The sequence below is a fragment of the Gossypium raimondii genome, chromosome 5 (genome assembly GCF_025698545.1).
Source record: "Gossypium raimondii isolate GPD5lz chromosome 5, ASM2569854v1, whole genome shotgun sequence".
Classification (NCBI taxonomy): domain Eukaryota; kingdom Viridiplantae; phylum Streptophyta; class Magnoliopsida; order Malvales; family Malvaceae; genus Gossypium; species Gossypium raimondii.
The window spans coordinates 1,930,188-1,950,707 of record NC_068569.1 but is presented as its reverse complement, the minus strand read 5'-3'; the positions used below and the strand labels follow the sequence as shown (position 1 = coordinate 1,950,707).

The 20,520-nt window shown below is 32.7% G+C and overlaps 1 protein-coding gene across 2 annotated transcripts; it reads right to left on the bottom strand.

The window, feature by feature from the left end:
• Positions 1 to 516: 516 nt before the first annotated feature.
• On the bottom strand, positions 517 to 3,239 carry LOC105765795 (indole-3-pyruvate monooxygenase YUCCA2). 2 transcript variants are annotated; one of them, XM_012585046.2, is made up of 5 exons: positions 2,924 to 3,239; positions 2,030 to 2,707; positions 1,244 to 1,492; positions 1,009 to 1,131; positions 517 to 909 (listed from the first exon to the last, which is right to left on the bottom strand). In XM_012585046.2, exons 2-5 carry the CDS (start codon positions 2,657 to 2,659, stop codon positions 694 to 696), a joined length of 1,218 nt encoding a protein of 405 aa, XP_012440500.1. In that variant the 5' UTR covers positions 2,660 to 2,707; positions 2,924 to 3,239; the 3' UTR covers positions 517 to 693. The 2 variants fall into 2 exon arrangements, with proteins under 2 accessions (XP_012440500.1, XP_012440498.1); XM_012585044.2 differs by having other exon boundaries at positions 2,030 to 3,239.
• Positions 3,240 to 20,520: the final 17,281 nt, after the last annotated feature.

Here is a 20,520-nt window from a genome sequence, read left to right as displayed (position 1 = left end):
TGTGGGCGTGGTCCTACTTTCTCATTGCATACCTAAACCTAACCATTAACAACATTAAATTTTAATTAATTAGCTGTAAAACTAATTAAAGTGTGTAATCATCCATCAGCTCATAGATTTACACCTGAATCTCCACTTCTTTTCTACATGGGACCTTTACATCATCTTAAATATATTGAAATTTTTTTGTTAGCTTTTAATTTCTTATTGCTTTCAGCTAAAGAACTGTTATATCTATATATATATATAGTGGTCCATTTTGTAGCTGAACGTTTTCAAGAATATAATCATTAAAAGCTGACTATTCGTTCTTTAGTACAAATCATTTATGTGGTACCCAAAGTTATGATAAATGTGGAATTATCAATATCTAATTTAATGTCACTCAAAGCTTTTAATGGAAAACTATTACTTCAAACATTATATTCAAGAAAACACCACATTAGTGTTAATCACGAGTGATTAAGGACAATGAAATTTACTCTTAAAGAAAAATGAAATTCAAAATGTTTAAAATTCAAACTAAAGCTGCTGCATCTTTTATATTCACACGGAAAATATTTTTCCTGTAATCTTCTGCAAATTCCTAGCTACGTACTTCCCAATTCTATTTAGTTCGCAAAGTACATGAAACAATCACATCGAGTTCAATGGGGAAATAACTTGTGAATTTGGATGCATATTATGATCAGCTTATGAAGAGGTGAGGGGATGAATATATGGCATGAAATTTGTGGCCTCAGCTTTCCACTGACGCTCAATATCTTCAGCTATCTTTTTAGCATCAAAGGAGGCACCAAGCAAACCACGTTTTGTGAACCCTACTGCGTACAACCCACGTTCACCTTTCCACCCTCTTGGAAATGCCTCCTTAGGCATACCATCTTCCTCTGAAAACATATCTGCCTCCTAATCAGTGCAAAAACAAAAAAACAAAAAACCCTTCAAGTCAACACTCTATTAACATAAAATATGATCCTTATAAAGCAGTCTCATGGTGTTGATTACCTTCAACCATTGTGGTACATTGCTTTTGTAGCCGGTGGCAAGGATGATGGCATCAAAATTCTCTTTCTTTCCATCTACAAACTCCACAGCACGGTGTGTTATTCGCTTTATACCCAGACAGACCTAGTTATATAGCACAGTGAGAGATTAATCCAACATTGTAAAATAAACATGCAAGATTGGTGTAGCTAGGGTTGTTTGAAGGAGTAATAGGAAATTATTATTTGTATTGAACCTTAATGTTTCCACTCTTGATCTTTGCTAGTGTTCCAACATCCAAAACAGGTGTCTTGCCGGATCGGTTCTTGAGCTCGAGAGGACCGAATTCGGGACGATGGAGGCCGAATTTTTCAGTGTCTCCCAACATGAAACGAGAGACGAGCAGTAAAAACCGATCCACGAGGCGCACGGGGAACCACTTGAGTAACCACATGGACAAACCAAAAGTTGATTTGCCTAGCATCTCTTGAGGCAGGACGTGCACCTGCGAGAAAAGGATTGTACTGCTTAATTAAGTTCAGATGATAAATAAGCCCCTGCAAACCCACAAATATGATTTTGTTTTTTTTTTCTGGGTCATTTCACTTATCCGTACATATAGAATCTGGGATGTAACAGTACTTTTTGTACAGGAGAAAAAAGAAAAAAGGAGTGTAGGCATAAAATTTTGAGTTGCTGCAGCTCACCCATTGTTGCGCATGCAACCAAATTCCAAGAAAGTGAAAAGATTTACCCATGTACTTTAATTTCCCAACTTGGAAGTAAATGAATCCTAAGGGTGAAATAAACTTCAAATAAACATGGTCGCAAACTTGCTAAACCCTATGAAAAATATTTGTGCAAGTTTTTGGCTTGGAATTAATCGTTTTTTCAAGGAAATGAATCCTTGCTAATCGAAAATGAAACCTAAGAACTTGAGACGAAAAACTAGACACTTTTTTTGAAGAAGTTGGAAAGAAATCAATTGGATTCTAGGTTGTTGATATAATGTATGAAATGGAAAGGATAGAAGCAGGCTTACCGAGTCTCTAACCACGAGGGATGGGCGAGCATTAGAGTTGCAGAGATCCAAAGAAACCTCCATGCCTGAATTCCCACAACCAACCACCAAAACATCCTTTCCACGAAACAACAGGCCACTTTTGTACGAGCTTGTGTGAAGTATAGGCCCACCAAAATCATCCATGCCATCAATTCGCGGCACCACTTCATCAGCATTCTCCCCAGTAGCAACAATGAGCCATTGAGATACATACTCGGTTTTTTCTTGTTTCAGCCCCAATGTCTTAATCCGCCAAAACCCACATTGATCGTCGAATTCTGCGCTCACTACGGTTTTGTTGAAAACTGGGTCTAAACCAAAACTGTTCTTGTACAATTCCAAGTAAGCCACAAACTGGGTTTTGGTTGGATAGGTTGGGAAATTTGCAGGGAATGGCATGAAGGGTAATTCACAGAATTGTTTGGGAAGATGAAGGCGAAGACGATCATAGGTTTTGAGCTTCCACAAGGAAGCTATACAGTTAGCCTTTTCAAGGATCAAGCTAGGGATACCTCTTTCTTTGAGACAAGCAGCAACGGCAAGACCTGAAGGTCCAGCACCAATGATAACCGGGCATGGCACCCATATACACCTTGCTAACGTACTCATAGTGTTCTTGCCAAAACGATGATCATGGACTCTTTTCCCTTCAACTTCCTTATAGTTGTCCATGAACAGCAAAAGAAACAATAAAGCAAACAGTTTCAAGAATCAAGCCTGGATCTTTATGTTGGGTAGATTCAGATTGGATTGCTCTAATTTCGAAAATGAAGAAAAAACCAATGATAGGAGATGCGTGATTACCGGTTTTTGACACGAACTAAAACTCATCATCATACTAAGTACTTTACACACAGAGAGTTGAAACCTCACCTTTGTCACCGGCTCGCCGCTTAGCTATCTAGCTGACATGGTGGTACTTTTAATATTATCTACAACTAGGTATATTGGAAAAAAAGAGAATATATGTTGCCAATTCCTGATCCTGGACTTTTGGAACCATGAATTGAAAGGGTTTTCTTATCCACGTTGTGAATTGAAATATAAGGGTTTTTTGATTGAATCTTTGGTTGTTTTTTGCACAATGGAGAGCCAAAGTGAATGAGTACAAATATAGGCAGGGCAGCAAGAAAAAGAAAATTTTCCTTAAAAACTTAAAAAGGATTCTGCCAATAGTATAGCCTTAAAAAATGTGCTTCACCATGGCATAGGAACAGGGTTCACTCCATGTATATATAAAGAAGACTAGTTATCCATTTATAGTAGTAAGTGTAAACTCGATCATTTTAATTTTACCATATTGTATTTTTCATAGTTTATTTTGAAAGTAGCAAATTTACAAGTATAAATACAATGTATGAGGGATGAAGTTAAAAATTCAGAGATGAATTGAAAATTATTGGGGTAAGTGTAATTTTAATATTATATATATTAACATGTAATTTCATAAAATTTTAAGGGTTAAATGATAAATTTATCATTTTTAAGGTTAAGGTCATAGCCTCTTAATGTCAGTATAAATACATATTCAAGCAATTAAAAATAAAATCAAACTATTATACACACAAATGATAAAAAGCCAAAATAATTCAAACTAAAATCCATACATAAACAACTATGCATGGTACTGAAGGCTTCTATTAATAGTTTCATAATATTTTTTGGTGTCTTTCGTATATGTTTTAGTGTTCAGATTCAAGCTTTCTAACTATCTCTACTACATTTTCTCTAAGATTCTAAACTATAGGTACCAATTAAAATATATAATAATTATATATTTTTTAAAAATTTATTTATCAATTTGTAGATTACATGTGTTAATACCATTTAATAAAGTAAAGAGTATAAAGAAGGAAAGTAGGAAAAAACGTAGAAAATAGGTATTGATGAGAATACAGAAAGAAGCAGGGGGCCAGGGGTGGCCAGGGTGCGGATATTTTTCGAGTGTTTTCGGGGAAAGGGTGGCTTTCGATTTCGAGCTTCCCTCTTTATGGTCCTACCAGACTTTGCTCCTTCTCTTCTTCTCCATGCCATGGGACCTCTAAAGTGCTTAATAATAATTATATAAAATAAGAAACTTAGAGAGAGCGAGAATGAAAGAAACCGCTACTGAAAACACTCCTAACCATCCGAAATCTCTGAACTGCCATAAGATCTCAAACCCGATCTTGTTAATTAATGTTTAGTGATGGTGATTGATTGTGGGCTCATGTTTATCAATGACAGCCCAATTTTATGAACCCACGTGACCACCTCACCCACCGCTTAACTCCTAACATCAAAACTCAAATCACCAAAATAGGTAGAGGTAATATTTATAATGCTTGCATGCATGCATTTGTCAACAAAAAATATAACGTTTTCCTTTGTATCGGTTTTAACTCAAACATCCCGATTAAAAATGAAGTTATTCTCTTTATTCATAAACCCGAATTTAAAATTTATATTGAACCCTTATTAAAAGTTGCACGAAGAAAAGAAATCGAAAACAATCATAATCAAAATAATTAGTCAAAACTTTTTAAGTTTGATGTAAGATATACTGGCCCGTGTTTGCAATATTTCTTATGGTTTCACCCCTTTGATCTTTTTTATTGATTTGTTTTGTTTTTAACCAATACACTTTATTTTGAGGGAAACAGAACCATTCATCGCAACTAACACACAAAGAGAGGACTCAGTCCATACACTCGATCGATCCTAACACCCTACCTCCTCATGATTATTAACTAAGCACATAAGATTGAGAAGAATGACCGTGACAAAATTAATATCCCACTTAAAAGGGCTTGTGTGTATTAAGGCCACCCAAACCAATGAGCGGCTTTGTTTGCATATATATTGTAACTGATCTTTCAGAAAATTCCCAAACTCCGAAACATTAAATAACGGAGGAGAAAAAGCATTATTAACAGACAAACAATCGGATTGTATGATCACATATTTATCCAAGCGAAGAGCTTTCAACCATGCCCTTTTAAAGCCTGACAGCCCTCGTACCAATCGGCCATTACAATCCCGAATTACAGCAGCAAAACCGATTAACCCAACGGAGGAGGTGACACTAATCAACGCACTTTTACTCCGTTGTTGATATCAATTGAGGGGGTGAAGGAATAATTGTGATTTAATCATTTGGAAAAAATCAAATAAAGACGACAGAATCGAAATGGGGGACCCTTGAGATGAAGCTCAATGAATAAGGTGATTTAGCTTTTAATCTTATTTTAATCGACACTCGTGGGTACCTTTCTAATTATGCGACAATAACGTCGTTTTCCTAACATCCTTTACAAAGGGGTTGGCTTAATGGCTTGGCGCTTAATAAGTTGCCTATACGTATGGTGTTCAACGTCAACAATGACGCATCCAAAGTTAAATTAATTAATAAAGCAATGTTTTGGTTATTCATAACACGGATAAAAACTTATGCATACTTGGAATTGGATTTTGGTTCATGTCTTATGTTTACATATTAATCAATATTGTTGCGTCAAAACCTTTTATTCATTACATTAATTAAACTCCAAAATTTGTTTCATTATTTAAAAAATATTAAAATATTACACATAATTAATTATTTGGTTAAGATTATGTGCAAATTAGATTCTTAGACTTACCTAAATAAAGCAAAATGAATCTTTTTAATTGGTGGGAGACAATGGATGTCCCAAAGAAGATTAAAGTCCCATTACTGAAAGGAAAAAAAACCAATGGAAATGTTAGATGCAGTCCTGGGTGGGAGGGTGGTTCCATAAATGATTGAAATAGGTGGCTTTGGAAAAGCTAACAAAGGAATTAAAAGTGAATGTATGGGTGGGAAAATGGGAGTATAAATTAAAGATTAAAATAAAACGTATATGATTTTTTTTTAAACCCAAAAAATAAATCAACATTTTTTTTCTGTTACATAAAACAATGAAAAGTAAAGGGAAAATGTTAGTGTGCTTGTGGCCCAACATGTTGCAAAAAGGAATGGAAAATTGTTGGGAAAAAAACTAAAATATGCCTCTTTGTTTTTAGATGTTGATAATGTAATTAGATTTTATTGGGAAATTGAATCACACTTTCTAAATTCTATGCTTTCAATAAACATGTCCTGTACTGTTCTCTTGATGTAAAATATTTGTACGGTAGGTTTGTTTGTGTGTAAGCCTCTTCATCTATATAAGAAGAAGCTATCTCCTCTTGTAAGATATCGGGATAAATTCAATAAAAAAAATATTAGTGTGTTTGCTATCTATGGCTTTCTAAATTCTCCTACTTTCTCTTTGGATTTCCTTCTAGGATAAGTTCAAATTATGAGTTACCAATAAGTTTTAATAGACTATGCTCTATGCTTGCCATACATATGGATCCTGCACATGTTTCTTGGATTAAGGATTTGTAGCTAAAAGGCAGTACATGTTTTAATGACCAAAAGGAAGGAATGGTCAGTATTTTTGGCATAGCATACTTGCTACAAGTTCTTTGTTCTTGAATCCCGTCCTATATCCTCTCCGGTATTTTAAAAGTGGAACATTCTCTAAAGCTGAAATTCATTACCATTCCACCTTTAAAGAAATCTTGGCAGTCAAGAAAGGTATCTCAAAGTTTAAATTTCATCTTGCAGGATATCATTTTCTTATTGAAATGGATATGTCTTCTTTCCCACAAATGCTTAAATTTAAGCAAAAGACAGTCTCACACCCTCAGCTCCTTAGGTGGGCTGAATGATTTTCCAAACACTAAACACATCAAAGGAAAGAACAACATTCTTGCTGACTTTCTTTCCAGGCCCAAGACTGAAATCTTTGCTTTCAAAAGAACCTCATCCAATTGGCCAAAACCTATAATGATGTATAGGCCATCCTCATCATCTTCAACCTTATCCACTTCTTATTCGATTACCCCTAACCGTAATCTATAATTCCTACCAGAAGTAATGAACCTTGTTCATCAAAAAACCTTTCACCAAAAGGCCAAGGAAATGATGTTTGAATATCAAATTCAAGTTTTTAAAAATTTTGGGGGACTTATTATTAAACCTTGGGGTATACATCCAGAATATACATTCATACATCCAATCAAGTTTGAGTTTGTTGAACAGCCAGATGAATTAAAATGGTTTTTATGGTATATCACTCATCTCTACCATATTGCCATTCAGTTTTTTGTTCCTGATCTTCATTATTATCTGATAAAAGCTGTTAGAGGAAACATTGAACCTGAACATCAGAATTTCTTTACTTTTATGAGCTGGTTTCATCTCTGAACGCAATGGTTAAACATGATAGATCAGTCTTATCATGAAAAATTAGTGTTATATGGTAATTATTTTCTACAAGCCTCAATATTTCATGCAATGTGGAAGATCAATCCAACTAGGATCTTTTCCTATCGCTTGGATTCACAAAGTTTTCTCTGATGATATTTGAAATTCTAATACTCATTATAAAGAGATTCAGAAATTCATTTGCCAACTCAACAAGGTCATTCCATTTGAAATATGGCCTCCTCTAGATGTCACTGCTCCATGGGATACTTGGCAAATTCAGCATAAACCTTATCATGAAGAAATTCTAAAGGTCATTTATTATGAGATTATTCCAAATCCAACAGAATAGTCACAATATTATCCTTGGTACTGCAGCCAAATCAATCTTGACAGGATAAAGATTTAAGATTCTCAGTCACAATATGAAGATAAGGATGAAGATTTTCATCCAGATCCTTTCAATAAAAATGTCTTAGACTGTGTTTTTGATGTAAAATATTTGTACTGTAGGTTTGTTTGTGTGTAAGCCTCTTCATCTATATAAGAAGAAGTTATCTCCTCTTGTAAGATATCAGGATAAATTCAATAAAAAAAATATTAGTGTGTTTGTTATCTATGGCTTTCTAAATTCTCCTACTTTCTCTCTAGATTTCCTTCTAGGATAAGTTCAAATTATGAGTTACCAATGAGTTTTAATAGAGTATGCTCTGTGCTTGCCATACATATGGATCCTGCACATTAGAAATATTAAACTCTAACCAAAGATGTCAATGCTGTTGAGGATTTAGGAAGTTTTTTGGATTAAGGATTTGTAGCTAAAAGGCAGTGCCTGTTTTAATGACCAAAAGGAAGGAATAGTCAGTATTTTTGGGTTGGGCTGCTTTAGGGTGAAATTGAGATTTTAGATGGGCTTCAAAGGATAATGATGAAAACCATTGATTACATACACAATACGAAATTTTATACAGACCCAGATCAGATTGTCGGGCCAAGAATCTACTTTGGGTCGCAAATTCATGAGCAGCATTTCAATATTTTATTTCGCATTACTAATCACCAGGAATGAGATTTTCAATTGCTTGTGTAAATGCTAAACCAACATTAATGGCAACATAAACTCAACCCATTACTTGTGTACAATCTCTAGTTATAGAGAGAGAGAGAGAGATAAATACATAGATTTTTCTCATAATTATAACGAATGAAGCCCAGGCTCCCATTTACGAAGAATGAAAGATTTGTTCTCAATGTGCCACGGACCTATCTTAGTCGCCTGTTATGTAGTTCTTTGAGTAGGGTGGCTTGCTGATTTGACTTCAATTGAACCCTGCCCCCCTCTCCCTCACCCAAACAGATTTCCTATTTGTTGGAATTGGTTGAAATTAGATCGTCTTCCCCAAAATTTGAGCAACTAAATATGTCTATCATTTCTGTTTTGGTTTAATTGACAAACTTTCTTAAACATTGTGGTGAATGAAGTTTAAATCACACATCAAATCCTATGAATAATACGTGATAAGTCCTGACTGTTGATCCCATGCTTTAAGGTGATGTGATAACATTAATTACAATATAAGTTTAAACAACATATTGAATTTTAATGTTATGATCCAAGTGGTATTAACTATTTAAATTATTCTCAAATTATTATTTTCATTTTAAATTGGTTTACAAATTTTAAAATATTCTAATTATATTTTTTTAATCATTGCTGTTAAATTAAAAGTTTAGTGATGAATTTTAAATATAGTATAATTTGGGGTGTCTAGTGGAATTATTCCAAACCAGAAGTGTGGTAGTTGTAGTTAACCCTCTGATCAATATAGGGATTAGTTTGGTTTGTAATTGCTGTTAGTAGTATTTTTGTAAAAATTGTAGCAAACATTTGTTCTTTTGGAGGAAATGAAATTGTTATATATATATATAAAATTATAAAGATATATGTGCATTATATTTTTAATAAAATTCCTAAAGAAATGATATGCTTTTAAATTACTAATCACCAAAACTTATTATTAATTTTAGCTTTAATAAGGAGTATCATTAAACTAATTTAAAAATTATTTAATACTGTGTATTCTCTTAAATATAACTTATTCAATAATTAGGAATAAAAATATCAATTTATTAAATTATAAATACTCTACTTTTTTATTTCATTAAAATAAAGGAAAAAAGATTTGAGCAGCCAATCAGACCAACGACCTTTCCATTATTGACAAGTAGTAGGGCCCACATTCCTTCTCTGGAAAGCCCAACAAAAATTGGGTCCCACATGATCCAGCCCTCACGTTATTCGTTCGTTTAACGATTCTTCTTTATATTATTATTATTATCAAAATGATATTCTTAATTTATTAATAATTTAAATTTATGCATTCATAATATGTAGCATAGAATACTATATTAATTAACCAATGGATCCTTTTACATGGACCCCGTGATAATGGAGGAAACCAGAAATTTCAACGCTCTCTTAAGTCACGCGCGTAAAGCGTGACGGTGGAAGAAATAATATGACAGTCTCAGTCTCAGGGACAGCTGGGGGGGGGCATGGACTGCAGAAAATCTCTGGACCTACTACTTATGAAAACAGATATTGCATATTTTGTATGATTAAAATATGATATATCATAATTTTAATATTTAATATTTAATATTTAATTTTTTGATATTCTAAATTTTAAGTTTAGCTATTAATATTATTAAATTTGTTGATGTTATATTTTGAAATAAAAAATATTTAATTAATAGTAATACAATTATAAAATAACGTTGTAATAACTTAAAATTAATAAAATAATTTTTATAGTATTAACAAAACAACTTAAATTTTAAAATTTTAAAAATTAAAAGTAAAATTTTAAAAATAAAAATATAAAGATTAAATTATAAATTTATGAAAAATATAACGAGCTAGCTTTTATGTTTTAGTTTATTCCTTTGAGATGTCTTTCTATGCATCGAAGAGGCACGGTTGTATTTAAAGTTGCGAGTTAGAGTATCATTTTGTAATTTTACGGTGTTGACAGTCACGCGCTAAAAAAGGTCGGCGAGATAGAAATGCATGAGATAAAAGAAGTGTTAAAATTTTCGATATTTTTAAGTAATGTTTTAAATTAAATGTTATGAAATAAAGAAAATAATGTCTGAAATATATAGCAACATTTAAAGCACACACATAAAAAAATCCTTAAAGAAAACATAAACAACACATTACGATCCACGCGACCTATTGGTTGTTTGTTAATGTTTCAAATTGTTAAGAATACAAAAGGTACAAATACACAATGAAATATTGGAAGAGTGAAAATTGATGATGTTCTCCATGCTGTTAGGGATTATATTGCTGCAATGAATATCTGGGACTATTCGCGTAGTTTGCAGGATTGGATTGTGCTTAATTTACAGGGTTATTAGGATTGGCGTGTGAGAGATGTAAATTGGAAAAGCCTATTCAAGATTATTGCGTGGTACATTTGGAAGAAACATATCTTTTTCATTTTTCAAGGGACTACTTGGAATGCTAATGAATTCATCAAGACATCTGTCAGTTGGGCAAAACAATATATCTCCCTCAACAAGGAATCATCAGTTAGGTCACAAATTAAGTCATCACGTCCACATTGGATGGTAATTGGGCATGCTTGAATACAGATCGATCTAATAAATTTGAAGGTGGTTCTGCAACGGCAAGGGGTATAGCGAAAAACTGTGAAGGTGAGGATTTTGGGGTTTAATAGATTTTTGAAAAATTGTTTCATTTTCGATGCTGAATTGTGGGGAATCTTAGATGGCTTAACTCTTTTACAAGATCGTGGCTTTGGTAGTATTCTTGTTGAGACTGATAATCTTGAGGCAGCTAAAGCTACTAAGTAGAGGAATTCACTAGTTGTTACATTTTGAACATCCAACATTCGCCATATCCCCAGTGAAGATAATAAGGATGCTGATAGAATGGCTAAACTAGCGCATCTCAGATCTTATAATCTATATGTGTATGAGAACTCCCTGTTAGGGAGGATGATTTAGGTTTCTGTTTTTAGTTTATGTACTCCTTTTTTATCACCAAAAAAATATCGACATTAAATTGTGGGTAGTATAATCTTCAAAGTATATATACATTTGTCAAGCATGAGATGTAATGTAATGGTTGTGCATTTCATTTCTTAATTATAATGTTGAGAGTTCAATCATTAAATAATACGGACATCACATATATATAATAAGAAAATCATACCTTAATTTTCTTGTCATAAAATGTTAGTACAAATTATAAGTGTGGTAACTAATTTCTAATTTATGATGGCCGATGAAAAATTCAGGTTAATTTGCAAAAATTATATATTACAATCATGATTCCCAAATTATATCTACGTAAGCTTTCTAACAACCTATCTTTAGGAAAGGAAGAGTCACCTTTTCTAAATTACTTGTGTTATTAATTTGGAATATCAAACCACAAGACTCAAAATTTTCAAGATATTTGATGGATTCAAGTACGCTTCTGCATTTTGTTTTGTCTTATCTAGATGATCTCATATGACAATCTTGATTTATTAAGTTTTATATAATTTTTTTCGATTCTATCATGATTCTATCCATGAGAGTGGAACACATTTTGTGTTCAACCATTATTCAATTGTATAGCTCTTCAAAAAGCACCCATGGTGAGAAAATTAGTCATTCCACCGACAATAAATACCTTAATTTCAACTAAAAAAACAATACATTTACGCTATCAAGGCCTTCAACAACATCCTTTGGTCTTAAAAATCTTTTGTTTATTACATTTTAGTCTCAAACAACATAAGACTTTGTGATTTTTCAAGCCATCTAAAGCTAACTTATTAGAATTACCATGAAAACAACCTGTTTTCAGGGAAATCAGAACAGTAGTTTCGAGACCACAAATTTGATATTAGAAAAAAAATTATTTTAATATTATTTTATAGTATATGGTATGATAGGAATGTCATATGAAAATTTCGTTAACAAATTTTATCGATTACACGTCTAATTTGTTAAAAAGAACTAAATTGAAAAATGTGCAAAACTTGCTAATTAAAAGAAATGGTGATTAAATAGCTTAATCAATAAATAAGGAGGGATTTGAGGCATAAATATACCAAAAGCATATGGATGGGGCGGCATAAGCCTTAAAAAGATGACAACATGGTGTGAACTAAATTTAATGAAATAAATGAGAAATTAAAGAATTCTAGAGAAATCATCATCATTTTCAGTTCTAAAAACATATATTGAAGAGGGTTTGAGCTGGTTTTTCAATTTTTGCTTCATGTAAGTCAAATCCTCACCCGTTTCTTGAAAATTTTATGTTTTTGTGATTGTTACAATTAGGTCCAAGTAACCTTTACCTTGGTTTTTGATTTTATTGAAAATTTTGGGAGTTATCATTGATGATTTTATATGATTTCAGTTATTAGATGATGAATTTGAAGTGTTAATAGTTATTTAAAAGTGTTTTATTAAAGAATTTTGAAGAAAACATGATTTATGGGTTAAATTAAAAGATGTTGCATTCATTGAAAATTCTGAATTTTATGGAATTCACGAGATTGCTATTATTATGTATGTAATTTTAGGCTTGGAATGAAGATTAAATATCATGAATTTCATCTTCCAAGTTTAGGGAAGAAATTAGAATTACTTAAAAGTATAGGGGCAAAATGATAATTTTGCATCGGATGTAAATTAAATTGAATTGAATATGAAATGTATTAAATTGTTGTTAAATTTACTCATATAGATCTGGATAGACCTAGTACGAAATTGGATCGAGGAAAACAAAAAGTATCAAATTAGTATATTTTTTTACACAAGCAAGTGTCGATGTAAGTTCGTGTAACTATATTTTGTATATTACATAATTGAATTAAATGTTGTATTTATGAATGTTGAATTGTGAAACTGGCATATCTATAAAATTAATCATAAAATCTGATAATGCCCAGTAAATATTAAATCTCGTTTGAATACATGAAAATCAATTGGATATAGGGTTGTGCTCCTGTATTGGTTGTGGTCTTGCATATGTTGCGGACACACCATAGCTCAAAAGAGCACCCCGTTATTAGCTCTCATGAGCTTCTTATTAAATGGTTCTTTCAAGCTTCCTGTTTTAGCTCTTCGGAGCATCCCGATAGGCTGTGATCCTACATGTGTTGTGGGCATACCTTATCTTTTTTGAGCTTCCTGATTAAAGGCTTTTTGTGAGCTTCCTGATTAATGTTTCTCCGAAGCTTCTCGATATGGCTATCCAGAGCTCCCCGATTAATGGCTTTTCAGAGGTACCCGTTCTTTCAAGCTACCCGTTATAAGCACTCCCGAATATGAGTTGACGGATTTACTATATTGTATACTTCGTGTGTACTGCCCATGTATCCATCGATATTTTAAAATGATTTAATGGGTAATGTTTCGGTATGAGATGATATGAATTCAAGATGAGTGATTGTGAGAAATACTTGATATACAAAAATGTGATATGTACATGTTCATTGGAAACTAGAAGTGATAAATGTATGTACGTGGAAATAGAATATTGATGAGCTCATCTATATTTCTTGGTATCTATATGAATTACAATACTAACCTATTTGATAAAGATGTATGCGTGTTTAGGCTATTGAATACATTGATTTAGGTGTGCTATGTATGCTTATTTTAAATGAATATGATTGGTAAGTTAAATTTTTGTTATACAAACTTACTAAGCATTAAATGCTTTGTAACACCCCTTACCCGTATCCAACACCGGAATAGGGTACGAGGCATTACCAAAACACATACACTTGTAGACGTATTTAACCGAGTTATAAAATTTCATCTGAATTAAAACTTTCAAAATTATTAACATGCTTTTATAATTCTTCATAATATATATAATGTAACATTTCCTGCCAACCACAATCTCAAATAATGAATATATCCAATCTAGCTCAATATCAGATGTCAACTTATATTCTAACATTTAGCTTCAATTGTACTACAAATACTTGTCAAATTAAGGATCGTCTTACGGATTTGAGTACATCGCTATACCATACCTACTTTTCACAACTTATATTCTAACATTTAGCTTGGTGTCACGATTTGCTTGAATATTTCACATTGCTATAACTCAGTATGGTTTTCTTCACGGAAATACCATACCTACTTTTCACAACTCAGTATGGTTTTCTTTACCGAAACACCATACCTACTTTTCACAACTCAGTATGGTTTTCTTTACCGAAATACCATACCTACTTTTCACAACTCAGTATGGTTTTCTTTACCGAAATACCATACCTACTTTTCACAACTCAGTATGGTTTTCTTTACCGAAATACCATACCTACTTTTCACAACTCAGTATGGTTTTCTTCATTGAAATACCATACCTACGTTTCACACTTTGCCATGGATCCACCATGGACTTATTCGTCAATTCATCATCACTGGTTACCGAACGTATGTACTCAATCCTGCGTATCCCTTAATTTGAACTAACAATCTCATTTTCTTCTTATTTTTACCATAATCATAATTCAACAACAATATACGAATTGATACATTATATCATTCCCACATTAACCATTAATCATAAAAGTTCAGCCATATGAACTTACTTTTCATTATCTTTCCACATTCGTTTTCTATGCACATCACTCAAGATATAAACACATCATTCAACCATAGTCGCAAGCTAGTGTATTTAAACATAACTCTTTTTGGGGCTAACCACATAATAAACCATATCAATGCATAACTTATAAATTTAATGTGGCATAGTCTAGCCACTACTTGGCCAAAGCCTAAGCATGTATACCAAATATGTTAGCCAAATACACATATAGCATAAGCATTATAAGCATGGATGAGCACAACATTTATTCATGTATTAGGCTTACCAACATGTGTTAATTCATAAACCATTCATGACATTGTTTCATGCCAAATCATATATCGAATATACCATACACACATACTATGAAACTTTATTTTCACACATGGGCTTAAACCATGTCCAATAATGCACAAATATAAGCATATTTCTATTTCATCATCTATCAATTATAATCAAACATATGACCGATTATACACAAATCATTCATATATTTCCCAATTTTCCTCCTCCTCCTCTCCATTCCACATCCTTAATGTGTATAACACACTTAAACAACATTAACTATAATTTCACTATTCACTCACATGTATATTCAAAGCTGTTTATCCGAGTCAGAGTCACTAAATTATTTTTCCCTAGAGATACAAAACTTAAAATTAAGATCCGTAAATTTTTCCCGAAACTAGATTCACATATCTTCTTAACATAAAAATTTCAGAATTTTTGGTTTAGCCAACTAGTACAGTTTATTCTTTAAAGTTTCCCCTGTTTCACTGCTCGACAGTTCTGACATCTCTTCACTAAAAATTAATTATCTCATTGTACAAAATTTGGATGATGTTTCTGTTTATTTCCTTTAAAAATAGACTCATTAAGGATTCTAATCATATAAATTATTACTCATAATTATTTTTTTACAATTTTTAACAATTTTCCAAATTCAGAACAGGGGAACTCGAAATCATTCTGACCTTGTCTCACAAAATTAATTATATCTCATGATTTTCAATTCCATTGCTTACACCATTTCTTCTATGATAAACTAGACTCAATAAGATTTAATTTCATATTTTATTTATCTTCTAATTCAATTCCCACAATTTTTGGTGATTTTTCAAAGTTAGACCACTGCGGCTGCCCAAAACTGTTTTAGTGTAAAATATTGATTACCAATTTGACCCTAAACTTTTAATACATGACAACTTCGTCCCTAGGCTCGGAAAATGAAATTCTTGCATTATAATCATTGATTCAAGACCAATAATTCTCATACATATCAATAACTGCCCATGGATTCCATGAAATTTCAGAAGTTATCCACAATTTCAATACTTTTCAATTCAATCCCTAAAACATGTTTTCATCCAGAATTCTTTAATAAAACACCTTTAAACATCCATTAACATCTCAATCTCATCATAAAATAAAAAAATCATATGAACTTATCATTGGTATCTTCCAAAACTTTCAAAAAAATGAGAAACTAGTAGAATACCAAGTTGGACCTAATTGTAAAAGTCAAAAAATATAAAAATTTCAAGGAAAAAGCAATAATTAAACTTACTTGAAGCCAAAATATGGAATACCAGCTCCAAACCCTCTTCCATGGCTGTTTCCCACCGAAATTTCAAGAAGAAATGGTCTTGAAATCCTTAAAATAAAATTTGGCCACATAAACTTTTTGTAATTCCAATTTTGTCCTTAAATACATAAAATCCTAGATTTTTTTAACGGTATGTCATCTCAGCCACTTAAATTGGTCCATTTATCTTTTAGGCCTTCCTTATTTAATTGTTATACTATTTACTCACTTTAGCAAGTTTTGCATATTTTCCATTTAGTCCTTTTTAATTAATTAACTGCCGAAACATTAAAATTTTCTGACGAAACTTTAACACTACCATATTGACACTTCGTAAATATTTATAAAAATATTTATGGCTCAGTTTATAACATCGAGGTCTCGATACCTCTTTTCCTCAATTTCTTGACTTAATAAATTTTTATAAAACACAATTTACTAATTCAAAAATCTCTTAAAAATCATATTTGGCTCGTAATTATTAATAATGAAATTTACAAGCTTATTTTCTGAATTTGATGATCTCGTACCACTGTTTTTGACATTTTTGAAAATCGGGCTATTACATGCTTACTCGATTTTCTTTTCTCTGTTTTATAGTACTTGGAAGCTCGTGAAGGTTGGACGTGGTCAGAGCAACATCACACTATCCTCCAGCTCGTTTTGGTATAAATAGTAAACTTATTTTGGTTTAATGACATGTATATAGTTGGTTGTAACTAGCCATTGGAATGGCTAGTTATGGTATGTTTGATGTATATGTAGGAGGTTATATCATTGTAATATATATGTGTTTGGTATGATAGATTGAATTTTGATAAACTTATATGATTATACAAATAGATAAATTTGAATACTTAAAATACATGTGCTGATATATCATGCATAAGAATGATTTTGGGCTTGGTTTTAATGTCTTGAATTGGTTGGCGAATGTATTCAAGTGTCGTAGGTTGAAGGAAAATTTAGATGAGAAAAGTGGCCTTGAAAATGACCTATTTTCATCCACATGGGTAGACACACGGTCATGCGCATAGGCATGTGGTTTGGCCGTGTGTCCCCTGCATCCTTAAAATTGAGAAACAGAATGCCCGGATATTTTCACACGAGCAGAGACACGGGTGTGTGACTTGGTCGTGTGTGACACACGGCCTAGCACATGGGCGTGTGACTTGGCTGTGTGACCCCTGCACCTAATTTTCGAAAATTAAATTGTCCACACTGCCTAACACACGTTCGTGTGGATGACCGTGTGACGCAAGTCAGAGAGTTACACGGGCTGGGACACAGCCATGTGCCTCACATTGAATGCCCACACGACCTAAGACATGCGCATGTCACTTGGCCGTGTGAGCCACACGGCCTAGCCACACAGGCGTGTGTCCCTGCACCTAAGAAAATTTTTAAAATTTCGCGAAAAATTCTCTGAGTTTTCTGTTTAATCCCGATTTGATCTAAATGTATATTTTGGGCCTCGAGGGCCCATTTAAGGGACAATATGAATTATTTCGAATATGAATCTTAAATTATATGAATTTTTCTGTAATTGATCTGTAAACTCCGGTAATGCTCCATGACCCTGTTCCGGCGGCGGATAGGGATTAGGGGTGTTACAAACTATTTCACAAAATTATCAGAATTTTATAATTTATACAATGTAAAAACAATATATCTTAAATATAATTGTACGATTCATTTTTGTATGAATTTAGTTCCTCTACTATTATTTTAACCTTTGAAGGTTAATAGATTCTAACACCACTAGCTAGAGTTGTAACACCCCTAACCCATATCCGTCACCGGAATAGGGTTACAGAGCATTATTGGAGTTTACAGATAAAATACAGTTAATTCATATCTTTTATTATTCATATCCGAAATCAATCATATTGTCCCTTAAATGGGCCATCGAGGCCCAAAATATGCATTCAAACCAAGTCGAGACTAAACTGGGAACTCAGAGAATTTTTTAGCAAAATTTTAATTTTTTCCTAGGTGTAGGGGACACACGCCCGTGTGGGTATTCGAAATAGGGAACATGGTTGTGTCCCAGCCCGTGTCCAATTTAGGTTGCTTACTGACTTGAGTCACACGGCCAAGCCACACGCCCGTGTGCTAGGCTGTGTGCTACACACAGCTAAGACACACGCCCGTGTCTCTGCCCGTATGAACAATTCTGAGCATTCTGTTTCCCAATTTTTAAGATGCAGGGGACACACGGCCAAACCATACACCTGTGTGCATGACCGTGTGTCACACACGGTTGAGACACATGCCCGTGTAGACAAAAATAGGCCATTTCCAAGGTCATATTTCTCACCCAACTTGGCATCAACCTAACCAACCAATTTTGTACCATTACAAGTCATAATAAGACCTTCAATTTAGGTCAACTTCAAGCTCAATACATGTCATAACATCCCATATTTCCAAGTATTCAATCTTACCTAATTGGCCATATAAATATATTTTACCAATTCATGCAACCCTTACTTATATCATTCAACCATTTCAAACACACATTAAACATGTTTAGGCCATATATTTACATCTCAAAATATACCAAACACAAGCCATACCAGCGACTAGTTTCAACCAAATATTATTATGCCATCATTTGGCCAATTTAACCTATACATGTCATTATACCAAAAAATAAGTTTGCTATTATCGGGAAGCTCGCAATAATCATATAACGGGAAGCTCGAGAGGGCTAATAATGGGACGCTCTTTTGAGATATGGTGTGTCTGCAACATATGCAGAACCATAACCGATTTGGGAACCCTGTATCCAATCGAATTTCATCTATTCAAATGGGACTTAATATTTATCGGACTTTGTCACATATATGTAATCCATTTCGTGTACATGGCAATGATACAATCACATACATACAATTCAATTAACACATATAAATTCTCAATTTAGTTACACAAATTTACCTCAACAATGTTCATGAACTTATATGCTACTAATCCATTACTTTTTCTTTACCTCGATCTAGCTCATTATTTGATCTATCCAGATTTATACGAGTAAATTTAGCTCAATTTAATACAATTCCTATTCAATTTAATTCAATTCACATCCTAGGCAAAATTATTATTTTGCTCCTATACTTTTAATTAATGACGCTTTCGTCCCTAGGCTCAAAAAATGAAATTCATGCAATTTAATCCTTATTCCAAGCCCAACCGATTTTTTACATGTAATATTTGCAGCCCATGAAATTCATAAAATTTAGAATTTTTCCGTAAATTTTACATCTTTACAGTTTAGTCCTTAAATCATAATTTCATCCAAATTCACTTTACAAAAGTTGCAATCTTTCATTTTTTACCATAAATTTTCATAATTCATGCATATCCATCCATGGAAAAATCCTAGTACTTTGATAACTTTACAAATTAATCCACGAGATAGCTAAATTAAGCTATTACAATATCGAAACATAAAATCATTAAAAACGGGACAAGAATACTTACCCAATTAAACCAAATAAACTTGCTTGAGTTCTCTTCTCTTAGCTAGGGTTTTCATAGAAAAAGATGATATTTTCGTTATTTAATTAATTATTATCTTTTATTATTTTTACTTTCCAGTTTAGTCCTTTTCTTTAATTAATTTTCCATGGATGAATCATCAAACTTATCTACTAACTCCTCTTAATGGTCTATTTTACATATAAGGACCTAAAATTTTGAATTCCATAGCTATTTGATCATTTTAGCTACTATATTTCAACTTTTACATTTCATGCAATTTGATCCTTTTATTAATTAATCATGTAATTAGTAAAATTTTCTTAATGAATTTTTATACGATATTCCTATCATACGGTAGACCAAAAAATGATTTTAAAATATTTTTTCTTACGAGCTCGAATTTATGGTCCCGAAACCACTTTTCTAATTTCACTGAAAACGGGTTGTTATAGGAGCGAAGTTAGAAATGTTGATAGGGGGACCAAGATATTTATATAAAATATACATGTTGA

What these genes read in the sequence shown, in the direction of transcription:
- LOC105765795 (XM_012585044.2), bottom strand. Translation starts at nt 2,722, where the DNA reads ATGGACAACTATAAGGAAGTTGAAGGGAAAAGAGTCCATGATCATCGT. An exon ending in TCAAGAGTGGAAACATTAAG is followed by an intron (nt 1,132 to 1,243) that starts GTTCAATACAAA and finishes CTATATAACTAG; the next exon opens with GTCTGTCTGGGTATAAAGCG. An exon ending in ATGTACCACAATGGTTGAAG is followed by an intron (nt 910 to 1,008) that starts GTAATCAACACC and finishes TGCACTGATTAG; the next exon opens with GAGGCAGATATGTTTTCAGA.